The 20,964-nt window shown below is 43.9% G+C and overlaps 2 protein-coding genes across 2 annotated transcripts in view; both read left to right on the forward strand.

Moving 5' to 3' along the window:
* RAD54B (RAD54 homolog B) overlaps positions 1-20,964 on the forward strand; it is a 128,332-nt gene that overhangs the window by 23,796 nt on the left and 83,572 nt on the right. The window lies entirely within an intron of this gene.
* FSBP (fibrinogen silencer binding protein) lies at positions 9,846-20,456 on the forward strand. Its single transcript, XM_074985701.1, has 2 exons — positions 9,846-10,267; positions 19,119-20,456. The coding sequence occupies exons 1-2, from the start codon at positions 9,897-9,899 to the stop codon at positions 19,642-19,644; spliced, it is 897 nt and encodes a 298-aa protein (XP_074841802.1). The 5' UTR covers positions 9,846-9,896; the 3' UTR covers positions 19,645-20,456.

Below are 20,964 nucleotides of genomic sequence, written 5' to 3' on the forward strand. Positions count from 1 at the left end.
CTGCTGCCACCTCTGCAGCCCTAACGCACCCCAGGCTTAGTTCTCCTGCCCCTCTCCCATGGGCCCCAACCCACCGCCAGGCTTAACGCTCCCTGGCTGCCCTCCCCACCCCTTCCAGCCCAGGATTTAGCTTTCAAAAGGAGCTCCAGGTGCTCCTGCTTCTTCCCCGGCTGCAGAACATGCATTCCACCAGGGAAAAAGCCTCCCCCTGACTTACGCAAAATTCGAGTTATGCGAGGATGTGTGAGAACGCCACCCTTATGTAATTTGAGGGACTGCTGTAGTATCTCCCACCCTCTCTGTAGGTCTTATTAGAGGGGTGGGGAACCTATGGCCCAGGGGCTGCTCTGACTCCCAGTTTAATTTGATTTAGGCCACAGTACAGTAAAACCTTGAGTTACGCAGGATTGCATTCCTCCAGCTCCCCATGTAACTCAAATTTTTGTGCAAGTCAGGGTAGGGAGCCAGGAACCAGGCTGCCGCTTGCTTCCCAGCTCCCTGGGGCTTGTGGGACCCGGGAAACTGAAGAGCCCACCAGGGCTTGTCAGTTTGCTGGCTTCTTATCCCTGCCTTCCCCCAGCTGCGCTTGCTTAGAGATTCAACTGAGAAAAGAGTGGGGGACCATTTCTATGTCTGGGGCAAGTGACCACAGAAAAGTCAGTTGGGGGCCACATGCAAGTAGGAAGCAAAAACCCCTGAAAACAAACCTCACTGATCTGGCCCCCAGGTAAGAAGGTGGAAAAAGTAACCCCTCACTGACATGGGCCCCAACTGAGAAGTAGGGGAAAGGACACAACTTCACTCATGCAACACACCTCACACTCTAGCCCCAGGGGCAAAGGTGCATTGAGGCCAGATTAACTGTTCTGGGAGCCTGAGGCTAATAGATTTTTGCAACCCCCGACCCCCAGCCTCAAATGAAGGGTTCAGTGTGCAGGAGGGAGCTGCCAGTGTGCAGGGTCTGGGTGGCAGGTAGGGTGCAGAATGGGAGTGTGGGGTCTGAGAAGGAGGAAGGGTGTGAGGGGAGCAGGGGATTGGGGTGTTCACTTGGTGCAGCTCCTGGGGCGATTGTGTGGCTCTGTGCTTGCAGGCAACTGTCCAAGTGGCCATGATGCCTGGCCAATTGGAACCTGCAGGCCCTTGCACTAGCTTCCTTGCACTGCCACGCAGAGCTTCTTCCTCAGCCCCTTCCGCCCAGGTGGAGCCTGACATGCTCTCTGTAGTGTCATTTCCCCCCCCCCAGCACCCAACACCTGGGGTGGAGAAACTCCAAGCCTTGCAGTCCTGATCAGGGGTGGCTGGGGGCTGGGTACAGCCCACAGGGCATTGGTTGCCATCCCTGCAGTAGTTATGCTAGTCAGCAGACTGACAAAGTAACAGTCTTAGAATTGGCCTGGATGGCTGTTTTTCTTTCCCAAAATCTAAGTAGACTGGATACTGCAAAATCATCTGCTGAATCTAAAGGTTTAAGATGTAAATCAGGGCTTTTTTTCTTTGAGTCTGTCCCTTCACTCTCACCCTTCTTAAAAAGGGACACTTTGCAAAATAATCTGACTGGACTGTGTCATCAGGTTGCTCAACTACTTTTCCCCCACTGAGAAGACACCAAACTGGTGGGCTTCAGAAGTGGAAGCCCATGGTACACAAGTAGAACAAACTGGCTCCATGCAACTAGGAAAATAGCTGTGGGAGCATCCGGCTGACAGTACCACGTCAACAGGTTGCTCAACTAATCTTCCCCCTGTGAAGATACACCGAGCAGGTGTGCTGGAGAAGGTGAAGCATCCAAAGGAGCAGTGGGAGCACTCAGCTGACTGTATCATGTACCTATGGTGCCCAACTGTAGGACAGGCTCCATGCAACTTGGGAAAGGCTTCCTATTATTCTCAAGCAATGCAGGAAAGGAGGAAAAGTGGGGAATCCCAGGGGAAAGAAAACCAAACAGGTGCGTAGGTTTCAGAAGAGGAGCGCACAGCTGACTGCCATGTGAACAGGTCATGCAACTACTTTTCCCCCCAGTGAAAACACACCAAACAGGTCACTGCTGTGGCTGTGACTTCACTGAACCACACACTTTAGGAAGGGAGAGTACTGGAGCATGTTACCTCTGAGGGGCCAGCCCCTCGTCATATGTTGCCTCTGAGGGGACAGCCTCTAGCTAACTTGACATTTTCGATCAGTTGTGTGCCTAGGCCGGGGGGGGGAGCTCCAAAAATATTTGCCCCCCAGGGCAGCCCCCCAAAAATTCAGCTGACGGGCCAGTTGAGTAACCTGATGACAAGGTTTAATCTGTGTGCCCATGCATCATGTGCAGGGAAGAAGCCTTCTCCTCGTGCAGGGCTGGACATGCCACTATGTGCTGTGCTGCTGTCTGGTCCATGCAGCCAAGTGCCACATGGTATTGTGGAGTGGGCACTAGCCTGACAGCCAAAATAAGATCCTGGCGCTCCTGATGGCGCCGTGCTGGGGCTCTCTTTCATGGATAGCTGTGATCACCATGCTGGTTAGAAAGGAAAGGAATCGAAATTGTTGGGCTTCCTTTTTCCTCTTTTCTGCATACCTGGAGAGGAGAAACAGTGAAAGCAACCAGAACGTACACATTCCAAGCATTGTGGAATACCTCTGGAGGCCAGGAAAATCAATTTAAAATAATGCTGTTTCCACATTAGCATTAATTTGACCGTTTAAATTTGAACTTGGCGTTACGCTGTCTTGGAGGGTCAAGGTGAGAAAGTCAACTTTAGTGCCCGTGAAAATCAACCTAATGGTACTTGCAGTGAAGACACAGTCACATTGTAAAATTGAGATAAGTGCCTTAAAATCGACCTTATGCTCTATTGTAGACAGCCTAAGTTGCTCAGACTTTGGCTCCTGCCCTGAGTGGTAGGGCTTGGAGCCTTAGGTTTCAGTACTGGGGGATCTTGAAATATGTCAAGTGTAGGGACTGTCATGTTGCAGCTTAAAGCGAAATGATGTATAATGAGGAATTTCCTTCATAAGAAATAGAGTAAGTAGAGTGGGATAGGGACTGTAAGAATATAAATTTTTCCTATGTGATTATTTAAATCCTAAAGTACTACTCACTTTCCATACCATACATTTAAAGCATTTTAAGTGACATTTAAAAAATGATTCTAACCCAAAAACATTTAGTAGTAGTAGTAGTAGTAGGCATCCTTCAGTCTGCATAGACTATTGCTCGCGCCCTTTATAGTTTCAATTGAGGACTTCATTTACAGCATCTACTGTGACTATGAAGACCCACACGAGAGTGACAGTCCTTGCTGCATCTCTTGCAGATGTGGTGGGTGTCTGGCAAGTCCTTAGTGTGCTTTCTGTGAGCTCGCTTCTCCTCTGCTAGCTGTCTGATCCTCATCTCGCCCTTCTGAAGGCCCTTGTGTAACCCCTGCCTCCATCTGCCGCGGTCGTCTGCTAGTTCTTCCCAGTTGTCCAGCTCGATGTCTACCTCTCTAAGGTCTCTCTTGCAGACATCTTTGTAGCGCAACCGGGGGCGTCCGGGAGGTCTTTTGCCAGAGGCTAGCTCACCATACAGGATGTCTTTTGGAATCCTTCCATCATTCATCCTGTGGACGTGGCCAAGCCAGCAGAGCCGACGCTGCCTGAGGAGGGTGTGTGTGGTTGGGATTCCAGCTTGCTCAAGGACGACGGTGTTGGTCACTCTGTCCTTCCATGATATTCCAAGGATGCGCCTGAGGCAGCGCAAGTGGAAGATGTTCAGCCTCTTTTCCTGGCGGGCATACAGGGTCCAAGTCTCACTGCCGTAAAGGAGGGTGCTGAGGATGCAGGCTCTGTAGACTTGCATTTTGGTGTGAGTGTACAGCTTGTTGTTATTCCACACTCTTGCTGAGTCTGGACAGAGTTGTGGCCGCTTCTCTGATCCTCTTATTTAGCTCAGTGTCCAACGACAGGGTGTCAGTGATGGTGGACCCGAGGTAAATAAACTCGTGGACGACCTCTAACGTATAGTTATCAATGCTGGCTGATGGGGATTCAGCAACATCCTGACCGAGTACGTTTGTCTTCTTTAGGCTGATGGTAAGCCCAAAGTCCTTGCATGCTTTGGAGAACTGATCCAGCAGTTTTTGAAGCTGGTCTTCTGTGTGAGACACTACAGCAGCATCGTCTGCGAACAGCATGTCTCTGAAGAGGACTTCCCGCACCTTAGACTTAGCTTTCAGCCTTGCAAGATTAAACAGTTTCCCATCAGATCTTGTGTGCAGCAAGATGCCCTGTGTTGAAGATCCAAAGGCATGCTTCAGGAGGAGTGCGAAGAAGATCCCGAACAATGTCGGAGCAAGGACGCATCCTTGTTTGACGTCGCTCCTGATTCTGAAAGCATCCGATAATGCGCCGTCATATTGGATGGTTCCTCTCATGTCTTCGTGGAACGACTGGGTCATCTTGAGTAACCGTGGAGGACAGCCTATCTTGTGGAGCAGTTTGAACAGACCATCCCTGCTGACCAAGTCAAAGGCCTTGGTCAGGTCGATGAAGGCTATGTAGAGTGGCTTCCTCTGCTCCCTGCACTTCTCCTGCAGCTGCCTTAGAGGGAAGACCGTGTCAACGGTAGACCTCTCTGCATGGAATCTGCACTGCAATTCGGGGTACACCCTCTCAGCAATCTTCTGGAGTCTGCCAAGGATGACGCGAGTGAACAGTTTACCAGTGATGCTTAGGAGGGAGATTCCATGGTAGGTGTTGCAGTTGCTTTTGTCTCCTTTGTTCTTGTACAACGTTACAACGTTAGCATCCCGCATATCCTGTGGAACCTCACCCTCTTTCCAGCACAGGCACAGTAGCTCATGTAGGGGTTCCAGGAGTGTGTCCGCGGCACACTTGATCATCTCTGGTGGTATACCATACTGGCCAGGGGCCTTTCCTGCTGCAATGCTGTTGATGGCTCTCTTCAGTTCATCCACAGTCGGTTCTTGATCCAGTTCATCCATTACTGGTAGGAGCTCGACGGCATCGAGGGCTGCGTCAACCACAACGTTCTCGCACGAGTATAGCTCGGAGTAGTGCTCAACCCAGCGCTCCATCTGTTTGGCTTTGTCAGCGATGACTTCACCAGATTTGGATTTCAGAGGCGCCATCTTGTTCTGGGTGGATCCTAATGCCTTCTTCATACCCTCGTACATTCCTCTGAGATTACCAAAGTCGGCACAGGTCTGGATGCTGCTGCATAGCTGGAGCCATTGGTTGTTGGCACAGCGCCTAGCTGTCTGCTGTACTGTTCTTCTGGCCGCTTTAAGTGCTTGCTGGGTACTCTGGCTCGGTGAGCATTTGTACTCCAGGAGTGCAGCACGCTTCTTTTCAATGACTGGAATCATCTCATCGGAGTTAGCTTCGAACCAGTCGTTCGTGTTTCTAGCTCTTCTTCCAAACACCGACAAGGCTGTGTTGTAAACTGTATCCCTCAGATGTTGCCATTTGGATGTCACATCGGCACCCCCAGGGCCGCTGCGCAGATTTTCCTGGAGGGTCTCTCTGAACTTTTCAGCTTTCTCCGAGTTTGCCATCTTTCTGGCGTCAATGCGGGGCCTTCCAGCAGGTTTAGAGTGGTACAGCTTCCTGGGTCTCAGCTTGAGCTTGGAGCAAACTAGCGAGTGATCTGTATCACAGTCAGCACTATGATAGCTGCGTGTCAGAAGGATGTTTTTGAGGTTATTACGCCGAGCGATGACCACATCTAGTTGATGCCAGTGCTTCGAGCGTGGGTGTTTCCACGACACTCTGTGCTGTGGCTTCGTTTGGGAGAATGTGTTTGTGATGCACAGATTGTGGTACATGCACAGTTCAAGGAGACGCTGTCCATGGTCATTCATTTTTCCCCACACCGAAGCGTCCTAAGCAGGAAGGCCATGAGGCCCAAATCAGCTCCAACTCTTGCATTGAAGTCACCCAAGATGTACAGTTGTTCACAAGCAGGTATTTGCGCTACTGCAGCACTAAGCACATCATAGAACTTGTCTTTTAGTTCTGGTGTGGCGTACAGGGTTTGAGCATAAGCGCTGATCAGGTGGACAGGACCGGCGCAAGTTTGAAGCGTGATCCGAAGAAGTCTTTCTGATCCGCCCATGACTAATTCCACCATTTGTAGAAGGGTGTTTCTGACAGCAAAGCCAACACTATGCTCTCTGGGTTCTTCTTGGGCTTTACCCTGCCAGAAAAAGGTATAGTCCTTTTCCTTTAGAGATCCCGAATCTGCGAGTCGTGTCTCTTGCAGTGCAGCGATATCGACTCGGAGCCTCTTCAGTTCCTCGTTGATGACAGCGGTCTTTTGGGTGTCACTGATGGGCTGAAGATCTTCAGTCAGGCAGGTCAGCATGGTCCGCACATTCCAGCAAGCAAGCTTAAATTGTTGATGTTTCTCATTTCTTGTTGATTTTCTTATTGGTTTGCCTGGTGCCCAAATTTCAGTCACTTGTCAGGTTCAGGAACCTTAAGCCTCACGCACCCAGCGAGGCAGGTGAACTGTGGCGGGACAGTACCCTATTGGCTGGGGGCTGCCCAGCTTGAGGCGGGTGGTGACTGTCCAGTGAGATGCGAGGATCTCTCCCACCGTCAAAGGCAACCCCTGGCGCTCGTTCTCTACGCCAATTGAGCAGGAGCTTATAACTGGTATCTTTTGCCTCCCGTGTTGACGCAACGCTGTTCAGCGATGCCGGAGTACCTCTCCGGGCGCGAGACTGGACACTTATTATGGAGACTCTGGGCTGCCCAGACACCAGTGTCCCCCTCTCGGCTTTACTGGTATAGTCCAAAGGAGAGGATAACCTCCACGTCTGGTACCAGCTCAGCTGCAGGAGTTGCCGGGATGGTGCCAGAAGTTGACACCGAACCGCCTTCTGACTCCACTCCATATTTTCTGTCAGGGTTTACTCCCTTAGCCTTTCTCCTTCCCAGGATAACCCAGAAGGCAGTGGGGTGTGGAGAATGTGGTTAAGGATCCCACTACTTCATATGTCCCTGTCACCACGAGTCACCATAGCTCCCTGTGGAAGCAATGACCTCACATCCCCGGGACCCTCCTCCCCACCTTCCCCGCCCCCCAACTACCATCACCATAGGACCCTCCCCAACCCACTACCCCCATCTGCTCCCATGTCCGCCCTCCTCACTGCACTAGCCCCTCTCCCCCCAGCTGCTCTCAGTGCCCCCAGGTCCACCTTCCCCCATCGCTCTTCAGGCTCTTCTCTTCAGAGACTCCTTTTCCTGATAGTGCTGCCTTGCAGGGCACAGGTGGAACACCATACCTGAAAAGGACAACAAACACGGGGCTCCTCCCTTGGCAAACTCCCAGAGGCAAACTCCCTTCCCTGTTAGCTGCTGCCCCTGTTCGCTGAAAGCTCTGTTCTTATAGAGAGAGCTGCTAGCTGGTTATGCCTGGCTCAAAGCCTTGCTTCCAGTCTAATCAGCCCTTGAAGGCTCACCTGGCAGGGAACTCCCCCAGTTCACACCTTGCAAACTGCTCCTCTCTGCACAACACAAGCTCAGGCACACAGGCAGCTGATCAAACTGCCCTTCTCTGCAAAGTAACATAGCTGCACAGACAGACATTCACCCACCAGCTCACCACACAGCCCCCCAAATCCCACACTCACCCAAGCTCCTCTAGGACGCTTTGCCCAGAGGCAGACTCCCTTCCCTGTTAGCTGCTGCCCCTGTTCACTGCTCACAGTGTTCGCTGAAAGCTCCCTTCTTACAGGGAGAGCTTCTAGCCGGTTAGGCCTGGCTCAAAGCCTTGCCTCCAGTCTAATCAGCCCTTGAAGGCTCACCTGGCAGGGAACTCCCCCAATTCACACCTTGCAGACTGCTCCTCTCTGCACAACACAAGCTCAGGCACATAATAATAATAAAAATAATAGATCAAAGAAGAAGGAGCATCTCTGTCTTTCACACTAGACATTGCTAGAGATGAAGAACAAAACATTGGGAAAAGAGGCAAGCTAAGCATAAAAAGCAAAGTTTTTACCAAGTGTTCAGACTCCATATCAGAGTTTTTTTCCCTCAAGTTCCATCTGTAACTTTTTTTTTAAGAAACTCTATTTCATCTTGTTTTCAGTGCAGTCCCAGCCAAGTGAGTGAGCACGTCTGCCTACATCTGTCTTTATTGCCTTTAGATACTCCCCTTCACCCATATCCCAGTCTACATTTCAACCCTTGAAATGAAACTATTGATTTTTCCTTCATGGATCTCCTTTTTCAGACTTGGTGCTCAGAACTGTACACAGTAAACCCCTTCAAACTGCACCTTTTTAAGTGGAGGTATCATTTTCCTTAGCTCTATTAATTCTTGTGTTTCTCAAATTTTGCTAATTTCAACCATGGATGTTTACATGCATTTTTAAGTAAGAAAAATTGTGTGTAAAGTAAGATATCTTTGAAAAATGTTTGCTATGCAGAACGATTAGCACTGGTATAGCATGCACATCTTGTTAATAAAAATATTTGACATTGAAAGAATGTCTGGAAGTGTTACCATAAAAGTAGATTAGTTCTTGGTGGATAGTATGAAAATCCCAATATCCACACACACTAATACACTCAGTAAATCTGTCATGATTGAATGTAACCTTTATTACACGTAGACTCAGAGTCAGATCGTGCCATTTTTTAGGCACTGCAGACTGAATGTTGATGACATACACATTATAGGGCGGTAACAGAGAGGAAGCTGTGCTAGTCTATATACTATCAAAACAAAAAGCAGTCAAGTAGCACTTTAAAGACTAGCAAAATAGTTTATTAGGTGAGCTTTCGTGGGACAGACCCACTTCTTCAGACCATAGCCAGACCAGAACAGACTCAATATTTAAGGCACAGAGAACCAAAAACAGTAAGCAAGGAGGACAAATCAGAAAAAGATAATCAAGGTGAGCAAATCAGAGAGTGGAGGGGTGGGGGGGAAGGTCAAGAATTAGGTTGAGCCAAGTATGCAGACGAGCCCCTATAGTGACTCAGAAAGTTCCCATCACGATTTAAACCGTGTGTTAATGTGCCAAATTTGAATATAAAAGCCAGCTCGGCAGGCATGTTTTAGCAGGGCACAGCTGCAAGCAGACGCTAAAGGAGTGTTCATTTTTTCATGTCTGTATCTTTTTTTGTTTTGGCTCTAGATAAACATTTCATTATTAACAGAGACTGCTTCTTTAAAATGTCTGCATGTAGGTAGCTAAAGCAGACTGCAAAATGCAGGAGAAGCTTAGCTTTACTGTGAAGTCTGAGTCTGAGTGTAACCTAACTAGCTAGAGGATATGCAATTCTTGATTGACAGCAGGACTAGCATTATGCAAATATTGTAAGAGCAAGCAGCAGCTGGGGAAAAGCGATCGGGGCACTGTTAGGGATCTCTTTACACACGCCACACTTACGTCTCCAGTTTTTATTTCTCCTTCTGCTGTTGTGTTTCATTTCAACAATCAATGAATTACTCAAAACAATTGTTGCTTTTTTGACATTATTAAATTTAAAATCTCAGAGCAATTTCAGCTTTTCAGCTAGAGATCCGTGTGAGAGCTTGCTACTCAAGCTAAATTGGGTAATTTTCAACTGGGTGACGTACTTATCTTTAAACCTTTCTGGTTTTAAATCCTGTGCATGTCTGGTCTGTTCATACTAAAGTGTATTTTGCTTGTTTCTTCCCGTCGTCTTCAGTCTGAAGCCTTATGTAGGTCAGGCTTGGCTTAAGCAGATTTCCTGAACCTGCGTCAGCTTAAGCTGAAGGAATTTTAATAAACCCTCCCTTGTAGGCGTGGGCCTAAATGAGACTAGCCTAGTTAAGCCTGATCTTTTTCTGTTTGTGAAAAAGAGCTGAGCAGAGCTAGGGACTGCATTGTGGTTTCAAAACGTGCCTCCTTAATTCGGAGATAACAATGGTTGGAAAGGCCAGATCATCTAATTTTACCTTATCTGAAAAGCTTGATTTGCTAAAACTCGTGAAGCCGTATGTTAAAATTCTTGAAGAACATACCAATAAGCATTCAGTAATAGTGGAAAAAAACAAATGCTGGGATATCATAGCTGATAACTACAATGCCATCGGAGTAGATCGCCCTCCTCGTACTGCACAGGGCCTGCGCACGCTGTACAAGAGGCTCAAAGAATATGCCAAACAGGAGCTATTGCAGCAAAAGGAGACCCATTCAGATTATAAAAGCAGCATTTCTGAGCCAACAAAGAAAGTTGTGGAGATGATTCCACAGATTTCCAGTGTATGTTTAAGAGACAGGAGCAGTTTACAAAGGTGAGATACATTTTACTTTGTTATTAAATTGAAATTATGGCGCCTCCTGCCAACTGTGTAAGGCTTATTCACTGTCCTTAGGCAAATACCCACAACAGAGTTGAGGAGAATTGGAAGAAAATAGCAAGGTTCTATTTCCTTTGTTTCATGGTGACTTAACACTGCATTCAATTTTCAGCTGTGTTACAAAGACTGTTTCAGTGTCCTGTGTTATATTCTGGAAGGTGAGGGTTAAGAGGGAATCATAGAAAAATAGTAGCTCCAATCTCAATCCCTCCCTTACCTTTTAATAGGCAGATTATTCAAACACTGACAAGTAATGGCTATCTCCTCCTTTTAAGGTAATACTGCAGCTATCTTACTGCATATAAAACTATTACCAGTTTACATAAGAGCTGCATAAAGTTCAGGGAACCGAGGCATCTATTTCATATGCACTATCCGTAGCATAAAATAGTCTGTTAGGCAAATATTGAATATGTTTTAACTCAAGCCAGACGTTAAGCACTTTACTGTTAGAAGAAAAAGTGTCTTGAACAATACAAGAATTTTTTTACAAATTACCTTTCTTTCACTTGCTGATAAAGCTAATTACAACATAAACTGTAAATAACAACATTCTGTATTTTATGCTAGGCAGTTTGTAAGCATAGGGATAGCGATTTGGGAGTTAGTGTCAGAAGTTTGCTTTTTTATAGCATTTAGTGCTCCCTGAAAACAGCCGAGCTGCCTTTTATATTCAAATTCGGCACATTAACACATGGTTTAAATCGTGATGGGAACCTTCTGAGTCACTATAGGGGCTCGTCTGCATACTTGGCTCAATCTAATTCTTGACCTTCCCCCCCACCCCTCCACTCTCTGATTTGCTCACCTTGATTATCTTTTTCTGATTTGTCCTCCTTGCTTACTGTTTTTGGTTCTCTGTGCCTTAAATATTGAGTCTGTTCTGGTCTGGCTATGGTCTGAAGAAGTGGGTCTGTCCCACGAAAGCTCACCTAATAAACTATTTTGCTAGTCTTTAAAGTGCTACTTGACTGCTTTTTGTTTTGATAGTGTATAGACTAGCAGGGCTTCCTCTCCGTTACCAGTGCTCCCTGAAGTGAGAGACTCTAGATTTGAGCCAGAGTATGACAAGCAGGCAGTGGGCAAGCTTCACCAGACAGCTCTGCTATAATGCCCCTCAAATCACACTTGTGACAATCTAGTGGTCTTGTCAGGATCAAAAACTGCTAGGTTCAGATTTTGCTTCCTCTGGATCTGATAGCTTAAACTAACAAGGATAAAAGTAAACTCTGTCCATGACCCAGACATAATGATAAAGCTATATTTTTACATTTTCAGTAGCAGATCAAAATAATATGTGCAGTTGGCCTCCCATTTATCAGGTACTACAAGTAGCTGGTTGGTGCAACAGCTAAGCGTTCTTGAAAGCTGGCATGTGCACACCAGAGGTTTGATTCATGGTGCCAGTGATTGACTTGAATGGTAACAATTGTCTAAATCCTGATGTGCCAGATACTCTGAAAAAACAGCATACCCTTGTATGGCTTTGGTGTAAAGAAATCTGTGACACCACTGCAGTTTAGTTGCTAACTGTGAATGCTCATGTAGGTGCAATTCAAAAGATCCTGCAAAAAACAAAACACCCTTTTTAATTAGATGTAAGAGTTGTAATATCTTGATCAGCACATCCCGTAATGACAAAAAAAATCAGTCTGAAAGCCATAGGTGTTAGGTGACTTGTGTGGGAATGATGCTTTTCATACACAGCATATTAAAGAGCTAGTGGTCTTCATAATTTGACTCCTGTAATTCAAACATTTTTTGAATCTGTTATGACTTTGAGAACACTGAAGAGATGCCCTGAATAATTTCCCCTAATATTCTCCTTTTTGTACTAAATATTGGATAAATGCTTTTTAGTAATTTATACAAAATACCCTCTTTTAATGTATGCTTTTATTTTAACCCTGACTTACATTTTTTCTCCAAACCCTGAAGCTACCTTAAATGGTTTTAACTCATCATAACATGACTTACTTTTTTGGAGGTATATAAAAGTACTTGACAAAGTACTAATGTCATGTGGTATCTCATAAGAATTTTTTCGCTCAATTTCATTAACCAAAGCCTGTGGATCACGGGTGCCTCAGGAGTTATAAATATCACCCCCTTTATAGTAACCCCATTCTTTCAGTTGAGTTGGCAGGAGTCCCATGTAACTGCCATACAGGAACTTCTCTTATTACAGTTCTTTCTTTCTGGTTTTTACCTTCTTTCTTACTGTTGCTTACTCAAGAAACTAACTTAAACTAATCCACGGTTCTGAATCACATGGAGACTTGGTATTTTGCTGGTTTCTGTGCTATTTTCTGTAGTAGATAAAGGTAGCTTTCTCATCATTTGGCTGTTCTTGACTATGGCTACACCTACAACATGAAATAAATTCAGATTTCTTAATATTCATTTTGTAACGCTGGATTTTATAAATTCAAATCTGACTGTCCTGACTTCCTCACATAGTCCTCACAAAGTCAACATATTTCTGCCACACGCAATTGGCAAACATTGACTGTTGCAGCAGTGCATTGTGGGAACCTATCCCACAGTTCCCTCATCCCCGTAGCATTCCGGGTATTTTTGCTGATATTTGACATCATCTTCCCACACTGTATTGCCCTCATTCTCCTCTCATGGGAAGCAAATGGCCATTTTTTCCAGGTGGAAGGAAGGAAAAGTAGGGCACCAACAAGGATAAATAAATTAACAGGAATCTTAAATTGAATTGGTTTTTAAAGCTGTAGCTGTAACTGAATTATCAAAGCTTTTATAAAATTCAGCATGCGTGTGTCTTCTCAACGGGCTATTGACTGATTGTCCCCCTCCCCTTGATTACATCTGACACCTGAAAATAATACAGGGACAAAGAAAAGCATGAAGAAAGAGTTAGATGGTAAAGATTTGGAAAAAAAAGAGTCGCTGAGGAAAGGGTTTTTGGGTTCTCAGTCCACTATACAGCTTCTATGTACAGCCTGTGTTCTCAACTGATCCTCCACCCACTCTTCCTTTTGTGAAGTTGTGCAAAGTTAGAAGAAAGAAGATAGAAAAGGCTAGGAAAGAAGTTTTTTGTCTTCCCTCTTCACTACACAGAAATTGCCAATGGCGGGGGGGTGGGGCTTGCCAAGTTTCATTGCCATTGAGGGGCGGTTTGGTGTTTGGGAGGTTGACTGGCCAGTTGACATGATCCCCAAAAATCTTTTTTGACTTTAGGGTGTAGGGTCCGTGGATTGAGGGTCACTTGAACATTTCTCTGGATTGCCTGATTTGTGCTCTGTCCCCACTCCTTTCCAAAGCTGGAATGCCATGAATCAGCTGTTTGTGGCATTCCAGCTCTGAGATGAAGGGGGTGGAGATGGCACATGAAGTGGGCAATTTGCGCTTCCTTCAAAAGTGCTGAGAGGGAATGGGGGTGGAATAGGAAGTGCAGGAGCTCCTGTTCCTCAGTGTGTGGGGGATGGGACTAGCCGGGGGTTCTTGGGCCACAGGTTGCCCATCACTGATCTAGATCATGCCTGATAGATATTTGTCTAATCTGCTGTAACATATCTCCAATGATGGAGATTCTGCAGTCTCCCTAGGCAGTTTATTCCATTGCTTACCCACCATGACAGTTAGGAATTTTTTTCTAATGTCTGTTCTAAACCTCACTTGCAGCAATTTAAGCCCATTGCTTCTTGTCTTATCAGAGGTTAAAGAGAGAAACATTTCTCCTGCCTCATTGTAATACCCTATTAGGTACTTGAAACTAGTGATCATGTGCCTTCTCACTCTTCTCGTTTCCAAACTAAACAAGCCCATTTTTTTTTCAATTGTCCCTCATAGGTCATGTTTTCTAGACCTTCAGTTATTTTGTTGCCCTTCTCTGGGCCTTCTCCAATTTTCTACATCTTTCTTGAAGTGTGGGACCCAGAACTGACCACAATACTTTACTTGAGGCCTAATGTGCTCATAGTAGAGCAGAAGAATTACATCTTATGTCTTGCTTATAACATTCTTTGTTAATTCATCCCAGAACATTACTTACTTTTTCTGCATCAGTGTCACGCTGACTTGTGTAGCTTGTTAGTCCACTATGACCCTAAGGTCCCTTTCTGTGGTACTACTTCCTAGATGATCACTTGCCATTTTGTATGTGGGAAATTGAGTCTTTCTGTAGTGGAGTATTTTGCATTTGTCCTTATTGAATTTCATCCTGTTTACCTCAGATCATTTCTCCAGTTTTCCAGATCATTTTGAATTATCCTACCCTCCAAAGCATTTTGAACCCCTCCCAGTTTGGTATCATGTGCAGACTTCATAAGTGTATGCTCTCTGACATTATCTAAATTGGTGGTGAGGATATTGAACAGAACTGGTCCCAAAACTGATCCATGTGGAACCCCACTTGTGATGCTCTTCCAGCATGACTCAACTACTGATAGCTACTCTTGGAAAATGATTATCCAACCAGGTGTGTACCCACTTTAGAGCAGCCTCATCTATGTTGTATATCCCTAGTTTATTTATAGGATAGTCATGCAAGAATGTATCAAATGTTTTGCGTAAAGTCTAGATATATCATGTCTGTTGTGTCCCCTTTATCCACAAGGCTTGCTCTCCTATCAAAGGAAGCTATCAAGTTGGTTCGACATGATTTGTTCTTTACAAATCTGTGCTGACTGTTACTTATCACCTTATCTTCTAGATGGTTGCAGATGGATTCCTTTAATATTTGCTCCAATATCTTTCTTGGCACAGAAGTTAAGATGACTGGTCTGTAGTTTCCTGGGTTGTCCTTATTTCCCTTTTTGTAGATCGGCACTGTATTTGCCTTTCTCCAGTCTTCTGGCATCTCTCCCATCTTCTATGACTTTTAATAGATAACAGCTAATGGCTTAGTCCTCTGTCATTCCTTTAGAGCTAGGATGCATTTCATCATGCCCTAGTGACTTGAAGACTTTTCTAAGTAATTTTTAACTTGTTCTTTTCCTATTTAACTTCTGAATTCTCCTTCCTTTTCTCCCACATTCACTATTGTAGGCATCTAACCACCCACAGCCTTCTTAGTGAAATCTGAAATAAAGAAATTGGGCATAGAAACAAAAAAAATATATCTGAGTGACAGGTTTTGTTGGCATAAGTGGTAGTGTTACAGCACTTCCACTGATACAGGTACCCCGTTAATTAGGGTTGGCTTAATTACGTTGATGGGAGAGATCTCTCCTGTCAGCATAGTGACTACATAAGAGATTTTACAGTGGTGAAGTTGCATTAATACATCTGTGACACTGTATGATACACAGCAACGAAGGATCCTGTGGCACCTTATAGTCTAACAGAAAAGTTTTGAGCATGAGCTTTCGTGAGCACAGACTCACTTCATCAGATGCAGTCTATCTTACTCATTTTCTGGGTGCACAGCTTGAGGTAACTGGGTTAGATTGTAGAAAAGCGAAAACTCACAGCTGAAACTGAGGACACGAGCTGTACTTTAAAGAAATAAAGTGCCATAAAACAAACACTAAGATGTGTAAAAATGAGGGCATAGGGTCTTGAATTGGGCTTCCAAAATTAGTGGACAGTTTTGATCTTAATCTCTCTGTGCCTAACTTCTCCATCTGTAAAATGGAAATAATAACAATAATAATACACGGGAGTACTGTGAAGGTAAATTCATTACTATGAAGCAATCAGATTATTATGATGCATATCAGAGAAAAGTCTATGAGAAAATTAATACTTGTGTTTTCAGAGCAGGGTGTAAATAGTGTACAGTAAATATGGCCTATGACCTCGTGTTAAACAAGGAAAACATTGAATAACTGATCATTAAATAAGCACCATCCATCTTGTGCCCTGAAGAAGGGTCCTAAAGGAGGAAAAAGTAATACAGTAAATCCCCGAAATGCATGACTTTGAGTTGCACTTAACTTCTGTTAACGTGAGTTAAGTGCAAGCTGAAGCTGCTCTGTAGCTGTCTGCCCGCCTGGCTCCTCCAGCTGGGGGAAGCCAAATGGACAGACATCCATGCTGCTGTGGTTTCTCCCTGGCTTCCCCCGGCAGGGAGAAGCTGTGCCACAGCTGTCTGCCTGGCGTGGCTTTCCCCAGCTGCGGGGAGCTGGGAAGAAAAACAGGTGTGCTGCTACAGCTTTCTCCAGCTGGGGGGAAGCCTCAGAAAAGCTGCAGCTGGTTCCTGGCTCCCTGCCTCACTGTGGGAGCCGGGAAACTGACCAGCACTGGTGGTGGTCAGCTTCCCAACTCCCCTAAAGGTAGGGGAGCCAGGAGCCAGGCTCCTGCCTGGGCCCCAGCTCCCCTATACTTCCTGGAGCCAGTAAACTGACCAGGACTGGTGCCCTCATCAGTTTCCTGGGTCCCCCCGACGTTGCATGGGAAATTTGACTGACACAGGGGTGGCAAGAAGGCAACCCCCACTTAAGTCAGGGGTCTACTGTATGTAATCATGTCACTAAAGACAATATAATAATTCACATAGCGGAGCAATAAAGAGCATTAATTCTGGTACTTTATTTTCTTGGTTTGCAAGCCTTTTCCCCTGTTTGTGATTTCCGTGCTATTCCTCTCTTGTTACTATACAGTTTCTTAGCTCCTGTCTGCACTGTGGGGTAAGGAGTTGCTTATAGGTGGAAGAGGAAGAGGCCAAAACTTGACTGAGGCTTTTATATAGTATTAGTGAATCTGGTTGGAAAGGTGCAGAGAAACAACCCAAGAAATTGAAGTTCTTAATTTATTTATGAAATAGGTATAATGTGGACAGCAATGTTTCACCATGTTGCTGTATTGATGATCTTATAATCTGTCCCATTGAAGAGGATGAAACAGGAGAATGAGCTCTCATAACTTTTTTTTCTAGCTATTATAATTTTAGATGCTATTCTTATCTATCTAAATGTTTAATTGTTATTCAGTCTTAAGCTATGTATTTTGTTGTTCAGTGGGAGTGAGTTTCACAGAGTTAATTATACTCTGTCTAAAACATATTTTATCCTTTTTTAAATTTACTGTCATCTAACCAGTTGAGTGTAGGTACTTTTCTGATGTATTTGAATAGTTTGGCACCAGAAATAGGATGTAGTATATGCATGTAGAGCAGGGATTCCCAGGCTATGGGTCGGGACCCAAACATGGGTTGCCATTAGATTGTTAACTCTCTGCCTTACACTGTGGTATCCCTACCAAGCCATACTGCCTGAAAGGCCATGTCCTGTGCTTTGCTTTCTGACCATCGTGTTGCCCAGTTTTGAAGAGGCCTCACAACTCCTTCTAAGCAAGCACATTTGTTCTTAAGAAAGAAAGCATTTCAAGAAAAACTACATTAAAACAATAAGAGACCCAAAGCCTGTTCTAAAAAGGTTACCAGAGATCACCTCCAATGTCTGCTATGGCTCTGGTAAGTTTTGGTCCTTGGACAAACACCAAACTAGATTTTCCCAGTGCTTATAATTTCAGAATGGAAATAGGCCTGGTAAGCTTTTGTTAAACACAGCTCAGTCTTTTGATCTTGGCCTTGTGTAATAGGTAATCAGTAGAAAATTACACTCCCCTCAGAGTGCAGCTTTGAAAAACAGCATGGTTGGTTGGTTTGTTGTGTGGAATTTGCATTAGTCACTACGCAGGGATTCCTGTGGAAATCCACTTTGTGTCCCAAAACGTAGATATTTGTTTGCCACAATTCAGTATAGACTTTTGAAATCTTATATTCTTCCCAGGGCTTATATCTGTCATCTCTCCCACTGCCTCCAGTGAAATTACATACAGTCCTGGCCCACCTGAATACATACACTTAGTAAAATAAAAACAGAGAGGTAGCTGTTGTTAGTCTGTACTCCAACAAAACAAAGCACCAGAAATGTAGCATTTTAAAAGGGGATCTGTCCCATGAAAGGTCATCACTGAATAGATAATTTTGTTAGTCTTTAAAGTTCTACATTTCTGCTGCTTTGTTTTGGTAGTAAAATAAAGTCGTCTAAAGGAAATTGCAGGAAATTGTTGTATTTGTCTCAAGATAAATCTGCTCTGATTTTTGTCTAGGGTGGCATATCAACTTCATGGTTCACTATGGTTAATTTCACAGTCATAGGATTTAAAAAAATAATAAATTTTAAGATTTCAGCTGTTTAAATCTGAAATTCAAGAGCTGTAACTTATAAGATCCTGACCCAAAAAAACAATTTTAGAGAGGGGTTGGAAAGTTGTTATAGGGAGGATTGTGGTATTGCTACTCTTCTGTATTGCTGCTTGTGCTGGAACTGAGAGAGCTGTGGCTGCTGGCCAGGATCCCAGATCTGAAGGTAGAACTACAGCCAGCAGTAGTGCAAAAGTAAGGATGCCATGTTACAATATTGCAATGCTTACTCCAGAGCTGGTTCATCAATCAGCAGCCACCATTCTGGCCACCTACCTCTAAAAGTAGTGTTACTGTACCATATGATGCCACCCTTGTTTTGCACTGCTGCTGGCTGGGTGCTAGCTTCAGAGCTGGGTGCCCAGCCAGCAGCTGCTGTCCAGCTGCCCAGCCTTGAAAGCAAGATAAAGATGAGAGGCAATAATGGGGTCCCCTCAATAACCTTGCAAACCCCGTGCAAGTCCTTTTCAGATCACAATCCCCAGTTTTCTTCCCTGTGAAATCTGTAAAAGTTTAAGGTAAAAGTACACAAAAGGCTAGATTTCTTGGGATGGAGACCAGATTTCACAATCCATGAAGTATTTTTTATGACCATGAAATGGCTTTTATTTGGCTAAAAATGACTCTTATTTACAGATAATGACTTTTATTGTGTGTATATTTTAGTGCTATCATGGATAAAGAAATAGTTGCTGGTACCAGTTCCCCACAAGCAGTGTTGGATCACCATCCTGCTACTATTATGATGGAGTTGGAACCAGAAGAGGATGTCAAACCTCCTCCTTCTTTGGCTGTAGATTCACAGCAGAGTGAGGACTTAGAACAAGGAGAAGAACACCAATTGGTGCGTGTTATGGAGAGATCTCCTTCAACTTCACTGTCTTCTGTTGATATGAGAATGATGCTGTCTCCATCTCCCATCCCAAGACGAGATGATTTTTTTAGGCTTGAGGCTGGAGAACGCTTTAGGCCAACGTGTGGGTATGACCCACAGATGCTGCAAATGCTGAAAGAGGAGCATCAGATAATTTTGGAAAATCAAAGAAAAATAGGGCTTTATGTCCAAGAAAAGAGGGATGGCTTGAAAAGAAAGCAGCAGCTGGAAGAAGAGCTACTGAAAGCAAAAATTAAAGTAGAGAAGCTGAAGGCAATAAGACTAAGACATGATCTTCCAGAATATAATAGTCTTTAAATAGTTACCATTTCTGTCACATATTCTGTGATGAATTATTATCTGGGATACTTTAGAATAAATTCATTTGGCCTAGTAAAAATGATTGATGTTATTTTGGATGGATCAGAATCCAGCCTTGAAAAGCAAATGAGTGTTTTTCTTTTTGTTGTACATGTACACTAGTAAAAATGTCAAATGTCTTTCACAGGTGTGAGTCTTCTCAATATTTCTTCTCTGAAATATAATCAGATACTGTTGCGCTACATGTGTAAACTAGAAACTATCTTTGGAAATCTTCCACTTATCTTTATTAGAGCTGGAAATGAATTAAATGAAGCTAGTGAAAGTTTAGCCAGGTGTTCTGAAAAAATGTCGACTTTTATGCTTTTTCTTTTTTCAAAGCAATTCCTATCAGTTTAAATATTCTTTATGATGTTATTTGAAAGTTTAATAAATATATGTAAAGAGAAAGAAAGAGACCATGTTTTTTAGATATTTTTTCCACTCGTTTTAAATTAGGATAGTCTATTGCAATGGTGAGATTTTACTAATGTTTTATATTTGCTTGAAAAACATAGAAAGGAAACTGCCTGGATTTGTTGTATTTTTTATGCTCAACTGAGGAAGTGTTGAGTAAGTGCATGTATCTTTTTTTTAAATTAACATCTTTTGTAATATTTAGTGGATGAAGGTTTCTATGATAATTTCAAAATAGAGATGCTGAAGACAGCACTCAAGTTTTCAGAGTGGCATATGCGCATAATTTGTGTGCACTGTTAGTGATTGTATAGTCACTTGTGGTATTACAGTGGCAGATGACTAGGAAGATATCTTTGTTCATTTCCATGCATAATTACTGCAGTACGTAGTTGCAAGTGCATTTGGATCAACATCACCATTATGCTATAGCCATTAAAATGCAGTAGTTTCTGTATATAAATAATTTGTGACCCAAAATCCAAGTAGAATTCTTTATTATCTAGGATAATTTGAGTGATCTGATTTTTTTATTTATTTACAAATAAAAATCCCAAGCACAAAATATAAATCCATTTTCTTATGCTTCTAAGAATCACCCTCTTGTTTGCAGTATTGCAATCATAACAGTACAGGGACTATTAAGGAAGCAGGCGTCAAATAAGAACCAGACTTATTTGCCTTCTGCCCCTTGGAAGCATGGAGTAATATGTGCCTCAGTTCTTCTGGCTCCATATTTCTTCTAACACTATTTTCCATTCTTACAACTTCTAGCACAAGGAGATGAAATATAGGGTAAAGGAAAAAGAGAGAACAAAGGATATGCTATTTCATTTGTCTGCTACCGAGGTCTCTGCGACA

The sequence above is a fragment of the Carettochelys insculpta genome, chromosome 2 (genome assembly GCF_033958435.1).
Source record: "Carettochelys insculpta isolate YL-2023 chromosome 2, ASM3395843v1, whole genome shotgun sequence".
Lineage (NCBI taxonomy): Eukaryota > Metazoa > Chordata > Testudines > Carettochelyidae > Carettochelys > Carettochelys insculpta.